The sequence below is a fragment of the Urocampus carinirostris genome, chromosome 5 (assembly GCF_059441175.1).
Source record: "Urocampus carinirostris isolate Australia breed hairy pipefish chromosome 5, RoL_Ucar_1.0, whole genome shotgun sequence".
Taxonomy (NCBI): Eukaryota; Metazoa; Chordata; class Actinopteri; order Syngnathiformes; family Syngnathidae; genus Urocampus; species Urocampus carinirostris.
Genome location: NC_142353.1, coordinates 5,219,586 through 5,235,950, shown reverse-complemented (window position 1 = coordinate 5,235,950; position 16,365 = coordinate 5,219,586). Strand labels below are relative to the sequence as shown.

At 40.1% G+C, this 16,365-nt stretch overlaps 1 protein-coding gene across 1 annotated transcript in view; it reads left to right on the top strand.

The window, feature by feature from the left end:
* Positions 1-236: 236 nt before the first annotated feature.
* The window catches only part of LOC148365046 (carnitine O-acetyltransferase), a 27,469-nt gene continuing 11,340 nt past the window's right edge, over positions 237-16,365 (top strand). Inside the window, exons 1-3 of the mRNA XM_088335428.1 lie at positions 237-546; positions 13,350-13,619; positions 16,227-16,345. Coding sequence (XP_088191554.1) covers positions 520-546; positions 13,350-13,619; positions 16,227-16,345 — 416 coding nt within the window. The 5' untranslated portion in view covers positions 237-519. The remainder of the gene's footprint in view (positions 547-13,349; positions 13,620-16,226; positions 16,346-16,365) is intronic.

Sequence of the window (16,365 nt, the reverse complement as noted above, 5' to 3'; positions counted from 1 at the left end):
GATTTAGGGCTATACAAATAAAAATGACTTGACTTGACTTCACTTGGCTTTGGCAACGTACAATGGACATATTAAAACCTCCATGTCATTGTTTGACTAGTAGAGTCTTCATTTATTTTCCTATGCTTCTCTCAGCAACGTCTAGCAGAAAGGATTAAATCCGTTGCCAGGCCCGATACAGCTCACGGGCTGCGTTTTGGTAACCCCTGTGACAACATCAAACTGCATCCGTCAGACCCATCCAACATGGCCGACTGCTAACATTCGGGTTTGCAAGTGGCGTCACATTAAAAACTATCAATAACAATTTAAATTGGGTGGGTTATTTTAGATATAACCATATAACATTGATGAGTTTGCACCAAAGCTAGAAAAAAGAGATATTTAAAGGACTCGCAGTTGCTCGCTTCGTCCGAAGGGGGCGGGAATCTCGGAATAGACGCGAGCTCGTCCTTGAGGCATGACAACTCGAAGCTGTTAAAGACATCTTGAAAGACATCAGCGCGTCTTTCTGACAAGATGTTGGCCGTGTTTGTCAGAGCTGCGGTGAGTTTATTTTGCGAGGCCTTGATTGAACTTAAAGTATGTAATGTAATGTGGGTGTCTGTTTTGGCTGCGCCAGGACGGTTTGACAGGGGGTGGAGCGATACCTGTTATGAACTGCAAGGCTTTGACACAATGTACTTATATTTTAGCGTGGCTTTCTATAATATTCTTTGTTAACCGTGATGCCATACAAGCAAAATTCTATGCGTCTGCGTCGTTATTTGCAAGCCTAGCCTGCTTCATAGGCCGTGCGTGTCCTTACGTCAGCTTACTTGTGTGATCGCTACTAAATTATTGCAATACCTGACGTAACGTGTAATCATTTTATGCCCACAAATAGGAGCGTTTTAAGGAAAACATATCTGTTTTTGCACGTTTTTACTTTCGTAGCAAACAGCACTCATTTTTTAAATATAATTTTATTCTGAAAAGTTCAACCGGAAGTTCTACAATACACGTTCTTAAGATTTTATATTCACCATAAATTCAGTCGTGTTGTTAAGTTATTGCTGTTTATGGAATACAGATATAATAGAATGGGATAGAATGGAATAGGATAGAATAGAATATTAGTTATTGTCATTGATATTAACGTTGTGCAGACAGGCCCAAAATTACCAAATAAGTTGCGAGATATGCGTCCCTTGTTAGGTTTTGAGTTCAGATGTCAGTTTTTTGTAGCCCTGCAGGGACATTCATCTGAATAGCATTCTCAGTAGAAAGTAAACAATTATTTATGAGTGAAATGTGTGTCAAGGAGTAGTCGTTAAAGTTGACTTTGACCGTTAGATAATCCCCGCAAGACAATAAAAATATCAGAAGACTGGTCTTAAAAAAATAAGTGTGATGGTGATAACCCCAAACTTGACTCAGCAACATATGCATGTGCCAGTGTTTGTGTCACTGTTCTAAAAGTTCATCCGTGTTCACCTTCTATTTTTGGTTATGGTGCGCACACACATTTGCTTTGCCACTTAGTTGTTTTCCATCAGTTCAGTCTTTTTAATAGATGGGAAGTTGTATGTAGATAATTTCAAAATCATGTTAACAGCACTAAACAATCTCTTTGCCCTCATTCCCATTAATATTTAAGAGCATGACAATATTTTAATAATGATCTTCTAATGTCAGTCTGATTTATAGACTGATCTCAAATTAAGATTATTATTGGATACATCAGTTACTCAACGGATGTGTTACATAGTGATAATCCATTCATCCATCCATTATCTGCACCGCTTATTCTCAGTAGGGTCGCAGGGGAGCTGCAGCCCATCTCAGCTATCTTTGGGCAGTGGGCAGGGGACACCCTGAACTGGAAACTGGAGTGCCCGGAGGAAACCCACGCAAGCACGGGGAGAACATGCAAACTCCACACAGGAGATTCAATCTCATGACCTCAGAACTGTGCCGCACACGCACTAACCACTGCGCAGCCGTGCTGCCACATAGTGACAATGAAATTGTCTTTTGAAAACGGTATACTTCAAAATAGAATCGATAAAACAGAAACGATACCAGGGATCTGTTTTCACGGCAGCCTTCTCAATGTTATTCAACAATCAGGAAATATACACTAAAGGAATGGTTCAAGGTTCTCGGACCCCTTATCCGCCTGAGTCGTAGGGGCACCACCTCCTTATGTGTGTCTTGGAGAAGTACAAGTTGGCGGTGCCCCTCCCTTTCCAGGTTGTTTTTTTGGATAGGGGTTCGTCCCCCAACTTGAAACAGATAGTACTGCTTTCATGGTTAGGAGAAACAGAAGAAGCCTCCTGATCTGACTCAGATAGAGCACCTTCAGCATCTGGTCGTGGTTGTTTTAGTAACGCGTCATCCCTCTCTTCAGAGATGATGAGATGATCTTGGCATTGACGGGCAAGGCGTGTGACAATACTGATACCTTGAATACTTGTTAAACAATTCCAAATTGTCTGACAGCTTTCTTTCATTGCTTTCCCACTGGTTAAGCTGCTTCTCGGTGTCTACTTTTATCTTTAAGCAATTAACTAATCGTATATCAGCCACTACTTGTGTCCAGAGTCAGAAATCTCCCTGGAGGCCTCCTGAGGCATAACAAGTGATGAGACTGTTGGTTGAGCCTATTAGACTTCCAATTGGTGACATTAAGGCCTTCTTGCAGGCATAAGATATTGTCAGGAATGGGGCGGTAATGCACCAAAGTCTAAAATCATTTATTGTAAATTATCGTTAATCAAGTTATTGATCGTGTGTCAGTATTGATCACTACGTACCACACAGCAGGGCGACAACATTATAAAGGACTCCTCTGGCCCTGGCCACTCTATCTTTGACCTGCTGCCCTCTGGTAGACATAACAGGTTCCTTAAAAGAAGAACTAACACGTACATGCCAAACTTTCGAAATTTAAAAAAGCTGTACATGTAATCACAGACTATTTTTACATGCGAAATGCAATCCAAAATACTGCTTGTTTAAAACCGGAATTGCCAAAACTTTTACCAAATCGGAAATCGAGTGCAATAGTTGGCCGGCTGACTCAGTCTTGCTCTAAAATTAAACAGCCATAGATTAAAATACAAGCATGGAGTCAAGATATTTTTAAATAAATTAGGTACATGTTTTACAAATTGGTAGGAGTTTTTAAGGGAAGAAAAGTGTAAGTCGTAGATCCTATTGGAAGGTATGGTAACAGGCCCAGAGACCATTAATTTTTCACTACCCTAAACAAGACGGTGAAAAATTTATGGATTGCCTTTGTATAGAAAATAAGTATTCATTTATTTTTGGACTTATTGTGGGATTATTTTGCTTCGGTGTGTCATTGGACTATTTGTATTGCAATATTAGACCAGTCTCACTTTCTTTTAAATATTATGCCTATTTATCCTGATATTCTGTTCATCTATTTCTTCTCTTTTAAGTCTTTATTACATGTTTATCCTGGAGAGCTCTGTTTAATTGTCTCTTAGACTATGAGCACTGAGTTCTTCTTAGTGACAAAAAAGACCATTCTAAACTTTCCTAAAAATACACAAATCTCTCTTGTTCAAATCTCACCAAAGAGCACAATCGCAGTTGTATTCATCCATATTTTGTCTAAGTCCATACTTTTGGTACATATGAAAACATCTTGTGTACAAAATTAACTTTTTAAAAAATATTTGTGTTATATATTTTCTTTTTTTATTCCAACTCATTCAGTGCAGAAAACTATAAATACATTTTCAGAAGCACAGTCCCTAGGTGTATGTTTTTTAAAATGTTATAATTAAAAATACAATTATAAAGGGTTTGGTTCAGCTCATCAGCAAGTACCAAGCCTCTGGGAATTATTTCAGTATGATAAATAACCAGTACATGGCAGTAGTGGCTATGATCAGATTTTTTTTCACTCACTTTATAATTTTGCTTTTGTTATTCAGCTATTGAGAGTGTGTAGGTGGCCCCAAAGTAGGCACACTAAAGAAGCGTGGTAAAAAAAATTGAATATATAGATAAGGACAGACACTTCAGTTTTTTTATTTCAAAAATAGTTGACAAAGTCCCTTCATCATTGTCGGAGCAGAGCTGCTTACGTTTCGTGCACGTCCGCAGGAACGCGATCGTCATGGTGTCCGAAATCGTGTGACGACATCATACGGCGATGAGAGTTCTTGCAAAGTTCATCCTTCGTTCATGCATATGTTCAGTGTTCTTACAAAATAATATAATTTTGCAAGCAAAGTGCCCTGGTCTTTATGGAAAGCATTGTTTGGAGGTATCTGAAATGCACGAAAAAAAAGCAGCACAATGAAAGTTTTGCTTGAAATGCACAATTTTACATATGGCTGTTCTAAGAAGTTTTCTTAACAACGAGGATTTTCAAGAAGCTTAGAAATGTTCCACTGTTGTTTACTAAATAAAACTAAATAAAAGTACTTTTTTTCTCACGAAAGATCAAGTCAAGTCACATTTATTTATATAGCCCTTAATCACAAAAATATCTCATAGGACTGCACAGGATTACTATTACACAATTACCTGATCTTAAACCACATGTGTCAAACTCAAGCCCACGTCCGGTCTGTCGGCGATCATATCCGGCCCGCAAGACAATTATACATTACTGTTATTAATGGCCCATTTTCCATCTCGCTCAAAACCTGAGCTATTAATCATTTTTTTTTTGGTTTGAACAAATTTATTGACACTAAAAACAGAAAACAATCATGACAATCTCAACAGCAATTAAGCACATTCACAATATTATATTCCAATATTACGTTTTTAACAGCAAACACAAAGTGAGGTTTGAACAAACCTTCTCGAAAATCAAACATATTCACAATTTCATTATATAACATCTTTGTTAGTGTCAATAGATCCGTCCAGGCCAAAGTCAATTGTCCTCGGTCTGAACAAATCCACCGACACCAACAGCAGCAAAACACAGCCATCAAGCATATTCACAATTTTTTTATATTTGACAATATGACGTGACGATATGACGTTTTATCATTTTTTCCTGACATTTTCAACATCAATTAAACAATTTCAGAGTTATTTTCTTTTAACAGTAGTTAACCAGCGTGTAAAAGGCAATACTATTGTGCAAGGGCATAGCTCTGCCATCCCACCCTCCCAAGCAGCATTCTTCCAGTCCTCTGTGTGGGTCCTTTCCCTTCTGCGTGGGTCCTCTCCCTTCTGGGTTCCACAACCCAGGCCGTTGCTGCCGGGACTCCCACAGTGTAGCTCCGGCTCCCCCCTCCGGGTGGGTGCAGACGAGTCTTCTTTATGGCCGCGTCCTAGGCCCGCCGCTCGCAGATTGTATGGTATCTGCAGCCATTTGGAGCACAGCCACGGGGGGGATCTGGCTGCACCTCCATACCAGCAGGTTTCTGGAGGTCCAGATGGCGTCCTTGATGGCGGCGAGAGTGAGCCAGTCCCTGGCAAAGTCGTTCCGATGCCTCCTCGACCGACTCACTCCATAAAGCACGTACTGTGCATCAGGGACCTCTCCTGCTGGCAAGTCCGGGAACTTTCCTAGTTGTTCGGCCATTGTCCACAAGACCTTGGCAGCGCTGCACTCACAAAAAAGGTGCCTCACCGACTCCTGGGCGCCACAGCCAGGTCGAGGGCACGTCGAAGTCGCTGACATTCCTCGGTGGTGCATTACAGCTCTGACTGGGAGAACTTCATGAGCCACCATCCATGACAAGTCTCGTAGTCTGTTTGGGAGGGCAGGATGATTGACGTTGCTCCAAACCGTTGTGGATTCGCCAAACGCAAGCCCCCGCACAGGGCTTACTGTAGCTCGCTCTTGCACAATAGCAATAAGGGCCCTGTGGTTTTGTAAAGTGTGACATTCTTGTGTTTCCAAATCAAACTTCTTCAAAAAATCCCGAATAAAGAGATGTGTTGGTGGCAAGTTAAACGAAACTGGAATCAAACGATTGTCTGGTACAAGCTTTAGCTTCCGCCAATATGAGCCCATCCAAAAACGGGTCATTGCTTGACTTTTCGGGTTGTTGGGTGGGCCCACAGCGTTTTGGAAGTGGAGAGAGACATATTTGCTTCCCAGGAAAAGCTGGAGGTCAGGCACTCCTTTCCCCCCTTTTTCCTTTTTCTTTTTCATTGTATCTCTTTTTATCCTTTCCCACTTTGAGCCCCAGACAAAGCGAAAGATGGCTCGGTCCAGTTGTAACAGCACGTTTCTTTTAGGCATAAAAATTAAACTGATTGACAAAAGCATTGGGAGGATGATCGCTTTGATGATTAGGACCTTCCCCTCTATTGTCAGTTTTCTTAGTGACCAAAAAACAAGTTTTTGCTTAACTTTCCTTGTCACGTCATCCCAGTTGGTCTCGTCTCCTCTATCCGCATTGAATTTTATCCCTAGGATTTTCTGGTCTGTCTTTAACACCGTCAGCGGGAGTCCTGCCTTTTCTGTCTCTTTCCACATTCCATAAAACTTCACTTGTGATTTTTCTCTATTTAGCCTTGACCCAGACGCCCTCCCAAACAGGTCAGTCAAGTCAAGGGCTCTTTCAACAGATGCGCGGTCAGTACACAAAATATTAAAATCATCCATGTACAAAACACACTTGGTAATTTGTCCCCCACTTCCTGGGATATTGATGCCTTCGACAAATCTATCTTTTCTTAACATTTGTGCCAAAGGTTCAATGCAAAGAACATAGAGAAGGGGAGACATAGGGCAACCTTGACGTACACCGCAGTTGATCTCGATTGCTTCCGATAAATTCCCGTTAATCATGAATTTGCTGTAGATGTCTCGGTATAGCAGTCCTACCCAATTGATGTATTTTTGGGGAAAACCACATTTTTGCAATACCCTGAAGAGGTATTGGTGCGAGACTCGATCAAAGGCTTTTTCAAAGTCTAGGTTTAGGACCGCTAGTCGCATGTTTCTGTCTCTTGCATAACAAATGGTGTCACGGATCAGCATGAGACTGTCGCTGATCTTCCTTCCCACAATGGCACAGGTTTGGGTCGCCAGTTTTTTTAGTTTTTTGTCTCCTTTTTTGTGCAATAGAGTAACTATCCTGATTCTGAAACTGTCTGGCATATGGTCTCGACTGGAAAATTCGTTAAAAACAGTTAACAGATCTGGTGCTAAAATATCCCAAAAAGTCCGGTAAAATTCGAGGTTGAGTCTGTCCTCCCCGGGTGATTTGCCTTTTTTCATAGTCTTTATGCAATCATTCAGTTGGTCTTGGGTAAAGTCCGATGTTAAAAAGGGGTCTTGACGCACTGATCTTGAAATATGATCTAATACATGCCCCATTTCATTCTCATATGTTTCTTTCTTTTCAAATAATTTTTTGTAGTAGTCTTCGACCAATCTGGTTATTTCACTACTTTCCTTTGTTATTTGCCCGTTTTCGTTTTGAAGTTTAAAAATCCCCTCATTTTTGCCCATAATTTTTTTTAAAAAGTAGCGTGTACATTTTTCCCCTTCTTCTATTTCTCTTTCTCTGCTTCTTATTATGATGCCTTTGCTCTTTATTTCCGCCAAAGCGTTTAGTTCTTGTTTGGTCTCTTTGATTTCATCATTAAAGTCCATCCCCTTTTCTGTTAGGATGAAATAGCGTTGGAGTCTTCTTTGTAGTCCCGACATGCGTTTCATCTCTTTGAGTTTCTTGTTTTTCCCTGCATTTTTAAAAAAGGTCTGTGTTCGTTTCTTTGTCATTTCCCACCATTTTGCTCGTGAATCATACGAGTCTTGAAGGGTCTGCCAGTCTTTGTACAGCTCCCTGTATTGTGCGGCTAGAGCCTCATCCTCCAGCAGGGAGCAGTTTAACTTCCACAAACCCTTCCCAACAGTCATACCTGAAGGAAATGAGAAAGAGCAGGACAGTAGCAAGTGATCCGAAAAAAAAACTGGAATTAATCTTGCATCACTCTGTGCTAAACCCCTCGTAAATTTGTAGTCTATTCGAGAGGCTCTGGCATTGTCACTACTGAACCAGGTGAAGCCCTCCTCTCCTGGATGTATGGATTTGAAACAGTCCACCAGTTTAAATGTCCGGCACATGTCTTGTAATAAAGTTGATGTTTTATCTACTTTAAACTCCTCATCGTTCCTCTTTCTATCCTTCCTACTTAGGATGCAATTAAAATCTCCTCCCACGATTAGTGGTTGATGGCCTAGCATATGCGACTGGATGTCCTCTAAAAGTTCGTACCTCAGTTGTCTGTCGGCATGGCCGTATATGTTAATGAGGTTAAAATCATTCCCTATATAAGAAAGTCTTGCTAAGATTGCGCGTCCGTCTCTCATCACAGTACTCCCCTTTATGATGAGTTGAGGGTTGTTTATTAAAATGGCTACCCCATCGTTACGGTTTTCATTTGAGCCACTCCATAATGACAGATATGGCCAAATCTCTTCCCACTGTTTATAATTTTTTAGAAAGGGGATGCAGCATTCCTGTAGTAAAAACACATCTGTTCTGATAGTTTTTAAGAACGATAAAACACTGTGAGCCTTAACCTTTGATCTCACACTTCTCACATTGATAGTAGAGAATGTAATGTTCATAATTGTTGTTAAAGTATTTAAACTAGTTAGACAAAACCGGGGGATCTGAGTCCATTCTTTGGTGATCATCGAGATCATCAAGAGTGTCACCTGTGTCAGACACATCACTTAAGAGTAGTACCTCATTTTGAGACTCACCGGGGAAAACTCTGGGACCCTCTGACTCTCTGTCTGTGGTTCCAGGTCTTCCCCTTTTTTCTGGGTTAGGGGGTGAGCCAGAGGACCTATCAAGGGGTCTCTTACTTCCTTGCCCACTAACGGTCAGATTTTTTCCCTCCCCGACTTTCTCCGTCTCAACTTCATACAGTTCCCTTGTGGGCTTATTCACCGGCAATCGGCTTTCTTCTAAATCTCTTATCTTTGTTTCTGTTTTTTTCACCACTCCCAATTTTGTCTTACTTTTACTCCTCTTTCCAGTGCCCGTATGGGTTTTTGGAGAGTCATTCGCCTTTTCGATTTGTTTGTCTTCTCCAAATCCCGGCAATGGCGTAGCAAACAAATTTGCTAATTTGAACTCTCTTCCAGGCCCTTCCTGATTAATATGTGTTTTCGGAGTGGCAGTTGCTTTTTCTATTCGTTTGTCATGTCCAAATTCAGGTATTTTATGAGAAATCGAATTAGAATTTCCAGGTTCTTCCTGTTTCAATTTTGATTCTCTGGTCTCTGCTCCAGGGGTTTTGGTAGGTACATCTGTTTTTTCAATTTGTTTGTCTTGTCCAATTTCTTTGTGCATTTCTTGATCAATTTCATTGGGTATTTCCATAACTTTATTCATTTCCTGTTCATCTTCATTGGGTATTTCTATAACTTCATTAATTTCTTGTTCATTTTCATTTTGTATTTCCATGACTTTATTAATTTCATTGTCTTTGTTATCTTTATTCACTTCATTGTCTTTGTGACATTTATTCATTTCATTATCTATGTTGTCTGACATCATTTCATTGTCTTTGTTGTCTTTGTTAACTGCCTTCCTAGCTTTCAATTTGTTAGCAAACGAATTCGGGCAGTTTCTAAAGAGGTGATTCGTTTCTCCACAGAGATTGCATTTTCTGCTATTGCTACATTCCTCAAAGGAATGTCCAATTGTTCTGCACTTTCCACAAAAAATTCGATCACATACCTCAGCCAGATGCCCATGCTCACCACATTTGCGACAGAGTTTCGGTTGCCCTTGATAGTGGATAAAGCCACGGTTTTCCCCCAGGAATATAGTCGACGGAATTTGTTTCAGTCCCTGAAAGCCCTGAGGATCTTGCCGTAGTTGGACTGGTACCCTCCAGGCACCATTCCAATAGCCTTTCTCACACCTCACCTTCATAGCCTGGCCTTTTACTGAGCAGTATCTACTCAACCAATAACAGACGTCATCAGCACTGATTATTTCACTAAACATTCTAACAACGACAATCTTGTTAGCATTATCAGTCAGCTTCTCCACTGTAAATCCTGAAAACTGGGACCTCACTCCCTCAAAGCGATTCCAAAACTCTTGATAAAGAGCTGCCGTTTCAAAACTCACATCAAAGCCTTTGCCAGAAGTCATTTTTATGACAGCATGTACCTCCTCCTTTTTAAACTTCAGAATCTTTTCAACAAACTTGTTAATAAAATCCGTCCTTGACATTCCCTCCGAAATTGCCACAACATCTTTGAGCAAGAATCTCACGCAGTTACGTCTCCGCCCGCCGGTATAATGCCCGGCCATGGCAGGACTCGGCTGCTTTACTTCTAACTATGTTAAAATGGTTAGAATTGTAAAATTAATAATTAACAATACTCTTAAAACCGACGCCAATGACAGTATAAACGCATAGAACGAGCAGTGCTAACCTGATGCGTCCACCATCAACCGCAAGCAAGCTATTAATCATGTTCAGATAGACACAAAGCCAAACCAAAACTAAATTGTAAAGCAGTACTTTTTAAAATATATAGGGCACGTTTTCACTACGATTTACAGTCAAGGTGCCACACAAAAAAAAAAAAAAACGCGTTTTGGCTGTACAATGCTAAAGAATCCTTTGTATAAAAGCTCACTATACAATCTGTGTTCAGTGTTCAGACACTTTTTGATGAATCCACAGAACAAATTGTAAATATGCCAAAACCCTGGAAGAGAATTTAAAGTGATTTGATTGGGTGAGTGGGAGGGATGGGTGGAGCTATGCAAAAAGTGCAAGCACTCCCTCCCATCTCTCGTCCAACTCCGTCTGCGCCAAAGGTAAGCACATCAGGTTATTTCTGAAAAATACATGTTTTATGTGTATTTCCAGGTTTTGTAGCATTTTCATATTTCTACTTTTGACAGGAGATACAGGACTGTCTCAGAAAATTAGAATATTGTGATAAAGTTCTTTATTTTCTGTAATGCAATTAAAAAAACAAAAATGTCATACATTCTGGATTCATTACACATCAACTGAACTATTTCAAGCCTTTTATTATTTGAATATTGTTGATTTTGGCTTACAGCTGAAACAAACTCAAAAATCCTATCTCAAAATATTAGAATACTTCCTCAGACCAAGTAAAAAATAATTTTATAACAGCAAAACTAAATCAAACATTTGAAAATGTCCATTGATGCACTCAGTACTTGGTTGGGAATCCTTTTGCACGGATTACTGCATCAGTCCGGCGTGGCATGGAGGCAATCAGCCTGTGGCATTGCTGAGGTGTTATTGATGCCCAGGATGCTTCGATAGCGGCCTTCAGCTCATTTGCATTTGTAGGTCTAGTGTCTTTCATCTTCTTCTTAACTATACCCCACAAATTCTCGATGGGGTTCAGGTCAGGGGAATTAGCAGGCCAATCAAGGACAGTGATGCCATGGTCAGTGCACCAGTTACTGGTGGTTTTGGCACTGTGGGCAGGTGCCAGATCATGCTGGAAAATGAAATCCTCATCTCCATAGAGCTTTTCAGCAGATGGAAGCATGTAGTGCTCTAAAATCTCTTGGTACACAGTTGCATTTACTCTGGACTTGATGAAACACAGTGGACCAACACAGCAGCTGACATGGCTCCCCAAACCATTGCTGACTGTGGGAACTTCACACTGGATTTCAAGCAACTTGGATTTTGCTCCTCTCCAGCCTTTCTCCAGACTCTGGCGCCTTGACTTCCAAATGAAATGCAAAACTTGCTTTCGTCTGAAAAGAGGACTTTGGACCACTCTGCAACTGTCCAGTGCTTCTTCTCCATAGCCCAAGTCAGACGCTTCTTCCGTTGTCTTTAGTTCAGAGGTGGCTTGACCATGGGAATACGGCTATTGTAGCCCATTTCCCGGACACGTCTGTGAACTGTGGCTTTTGATACCTGGACTCCAGCTTCAGCCCACTGTCTTTGAAGCTCCCCCAAATTCTGGAAGCGGCTCTTCTTCACAATTTTGTTAAGGCTGCGGTCATCTCTCTTGGTTGTGCAGCGTTTCCGGCCACATTTTTCCCTTCCAACATACTTTTTGTGGATATGCTTTGAACCTGCACTCTGTGAACAGCCTGCTCTTTGAGAAATTTCTTTTTGTGTCTTACCCTCCTGATGGAGGGTATCAATGATGGTCCTCTGGACAGCAGTCAGATCAACAGTCTTCCCCATACTTGTGATTTAGTTTACTGAACCAAGCTGAGTGTTTTTAAGGCTCAGGAAACCCTCGCAAGGTGTTTCGAGTTAATTAGATGATTCAGGTGATTAGTTGAATAGCCTACTTGTATACTTTTTCATGATATTCTAATATTTTGAGATAGGATTTTTGAGTTTTCTTAAGCTGTAAGCCAAATTCAGCAATATTAAAATAATAAAAGGCTTGAAATAGTTCAGTTGATGTGTAATGAATCCAGAATGTATGACATTTTTGTTTTTTTAATTGCATTACAGAAAATAAAGAACTTTATCACAATATTCTAATTTTCTGAGACAGTCCTGTATATTAGGGTGGGCAAAATCTCTTGGGATATTTTTTTTTTATATATTTACATTGACATAGGAGCAAAGGAATTTGAATGTTATTTTAATGTTAAGTTGTTTAAGTTAAGTTCTAAGTTGTATAATTTAACAAGCTATTTTTATTTAGAGCAAAATAATAAATACTGTATAAGTGATTTAAGGTTTGAACGTGATATTCTTGTCTGTTTTTATTCATATCTATGTTCCAAAAACATTAAGTTTAAGTGTGTTCAATAAATGTTTATCCTGGTTGGCCCGCGAACTTAGGTGTTTTGAATTTTGGCCCCTTGTGCAATTAAGTTTGACATCCCTGTCTTAAACCAACATGCGGGCAAGGAACAACTCAAAAACAATAAGAGCGTGAGGAAAAAGAGAATCCTCGAGAAGGGACCTCACAAGTGGTAATCCCCCTTTCAGGATGACCAGGGTGAATTAGATTTAGCATTACAGTACACAAACACAGTAAGCACTAGGTAACAGTTAAAATTGGTCCGGAAAGTGCATGACAGTAACGACAGTAACGATGAAGGTTGAAGCTTTCTTTTATGTTCATTCCTCTATAACTACAGAATTAAATTTGCTATGGCCTTCAAAAATGAGTCAAAATGGCAAAAGTGGGCTGGCACTGGCTCTTCCCATTTGAGAGAAACGGCTGGCATTGAATGAGTAAACTATTGTGTGCCTTTGTATTTGGCGTTTCGGGTTGTTAGGTGGGGAAAAAAGGAGGGGAATTGATTTTCTTATTGTACATACAATGTTTTTATTATGCACTTTGAGTTGCAATTCATTGTCTTAAAAGTGCTTTACCAAAACATGTTGATTGTCTTTTACAGCTGCGGCCTGGTATGGTGAAGCCGTGTCGTCTGTCGGGGCCCGTTCCGCACATCCAGGAAAGGTCCCTGGTTCACCAGGAAGGTCTGCCTAAGCTGCCCGTGCCTCCCTTGAAGCAAACATGCGATTCCTACCTGGCTGCTCTTGAGCCAATCGTCAGTAAAGAGGAGCTGGAACACACCAGGGAGCTTGTAGAGGAGTTCCTTCAAGGTGGCGTGGGGGAACGGCTCCAGAAAGGTCTGGAACGACGGGCTCGCAAGACAGATAATTGGGTACGTGGCAAATTATTGTGTTTATGTTGCAGCATTAAACTCGTGTTAGCTTTTGATAACAAAAAGTATCAGCTCTTGAAGTCAACACAATCCACCCATTTTGATTCATCTCAGGTTGGCAAATTTGTCACTTGCTGAAATCGTAGTTGCCAAGAGCCCTGATGAAGATGAATAAAAGCTCATTTATAAGTGTTGAGCATGCGTGAAATTATTTAGGGTGACAGCATGTGACAATACGTCCTTTGGTCTTATTAATCAATTCCTATACCACATAATGCAATACTGTATTCATCAAAATGCTTTATGAGGTCAATAAAAAGTGCACACACTACACTGTAAAACATAAATTCTTCCACTGGCAGATACATTTTTACTCATTTTGCATATAGTACCGTAAATTTCGGACTATAGAGCGCACAAGATTATAAGCCGCACCCACCACATTTTAAGAGGAAAACTGATTTTGTACTCACACAAGTCGCACCTGTATATAAGCCGCATGCGCCCACATTAAAACATGTAACACAATCACGAAATTAGCCCAAACCCGGCTTTGAGTCCTGCGATTGTAACTGAATATAAAGTACACAGTCCAAAAATTACAACCGGCAAAATGAACCGAAAATGATACCGGTACTTAAAGTTTGATGCAGACCTGCAGAGTCCGGGTATCCATTGAAACTAATCCAAGGAAAAAAGTCTATATTTCCAAAGGTAAGGGTGGGAAAAATATATAACCACTATTGTCCGCCGCGACAACAGGTCTCACTCACCTTTACCCCACTTCCTGTCAGCCCGCGTTTGCTCCGCCCCTCTTTTTTAATTCGCAAAACATATCAGCATAAGTGTCTCAAATAAATACATTACAAAAATATACAGGTGGAAATACATATTATACGCCGGTTACACATATTTACAAAGAAAGACGGTACACCGAGAGAGTTTTCAAAGCTTTAATTATAATATTATAACTTTCATCCCAAACCGTGCCTGTGAAGGGTAGCAAAACGCTACTAGGAACATGCTCGCAACACAGCCAACGGGTCTGTTAAAAAAACATACCGTACTTGTAGAAACCATGGTAAACTGTCCTCACCTTCCTCCTTATAACTGACGTCATCAAAGTAGTCTTCCCCAGTATGGGAGAGGTTTTGTCATATAAACGTCGTCCCACGCTCCCTTATTCAAAATCACGCTAGCAACACGCTCGCTAAGTGAAGTTTACGTGCAGTAGCTCTGTTTCCTACTTTATCGGACTGCTCGTTTGCTTTTAGCTTGAAAGCTACGTAATGTGCCTTTCTTTTAGAAATTTGCATGATGAGGATATGTCTACGCTAATTTAATTTGTGCACAGGCTAAGAAGTTGCAGTCTTCCTCGGTGCATATATTCCACCGGTCTAAATCTTAACTTTTGTACTTGAGCGCCGCTGGCGGCTGTTAGAAAAATTACATAAATTGGCCGCATCACTGAATAAGCCGCAGGGTTGAAAGTTTGGGAAAAAAGTAGCGGCTTATAGTCCGGAATTTACGGTAATCCCTTTTTAATAATAAAGTAAAATTGTCAATATTCTCAAACCTGGCAAATGGCAGAACTGTTTTAGCCATTTTAAGGGGACAATGTATAAAATTTGACCACTAGATGTCACTGAATTGTCTAAAGCAAGACAAGTGCTACAAACCACAAAGAAGTTTGAAAACTGCGGAGACTCAATGTGACCAAAACGCTTTTTTTTCTCGATTTTTGCCCGGCCTGTCATGAGATTTTCGGTTTTGCGGTGTAACTGTAGTAGCAAGATGGTGGACGATCATGTCTGCTCCCTCTAGACGAGCTATATGTCATGTAAAATGAACACAAACTTCTTGACCAACAAGTAAATGCATGATGATATGATAGGTCATATTTGCTTACTATTATTTTTCTATATTGTTTTTTTTTTTTTTTATGATTTATGTTTTTTTTACCAATAAAAGGCAATAAATAAGACACAATGTAGGATAAACCATCAAAGAGCTGGAAAATATGTTTTTCCTTTTAATTGTGAAAAGTATTAAATAGTCACCTACTTATATGTCAAAAACCTTTTCCTTGAAACATTGAATTGCTAAATGGTAAGACTTTCAATTAATTATGAAATTTCAGGACTTTCTATTGCTATTTGTTCTTATGACAATAAAATATCATTTTTAAAAAAGAACAATTGTCTGCCGTCAAGTGAGATAATGTTCCTAGTTGTAAAGATTATTTCACTAACTCAATAGAATTAAACAAGGAAAAAGTAGTTTTGGCATGGATAGAGAAGACTAATCCCCACCAAAAGCGAGCAATCATTGTTTTGTCCCTCCCAATATTATGTGATCACTTTTTAAAAAGATGTGCCATTTTCCCACCATTCTCAAGACCAAACCTTCATCCCCAGAATCAATTTTCAAAATATAGGTTAACGGGAAAAATAACACCCTAAATGGGCAAAAATATTCTACCAATTGGCTTATATTTTATTTGTTTAAGTTTAGCAAAACTATTTACACTTCACTTACATGTAATTTGGTATTTTCGCTATGAATAGTTTTATAATCCCTGCTTCCCCCTGGCTCTTAAATCCTCAGCTATCGGAATGGTGGATGCAGTCAGCCTATTTGGACTGCCGCATGCCGGTGGCAGTTTATACAAGTCCCGGTGTGGTTCTACCACGCATGCACTTCCAAGATCGCCAAGGACAAATGAGGTGAGCCAACAGTCCTAAAA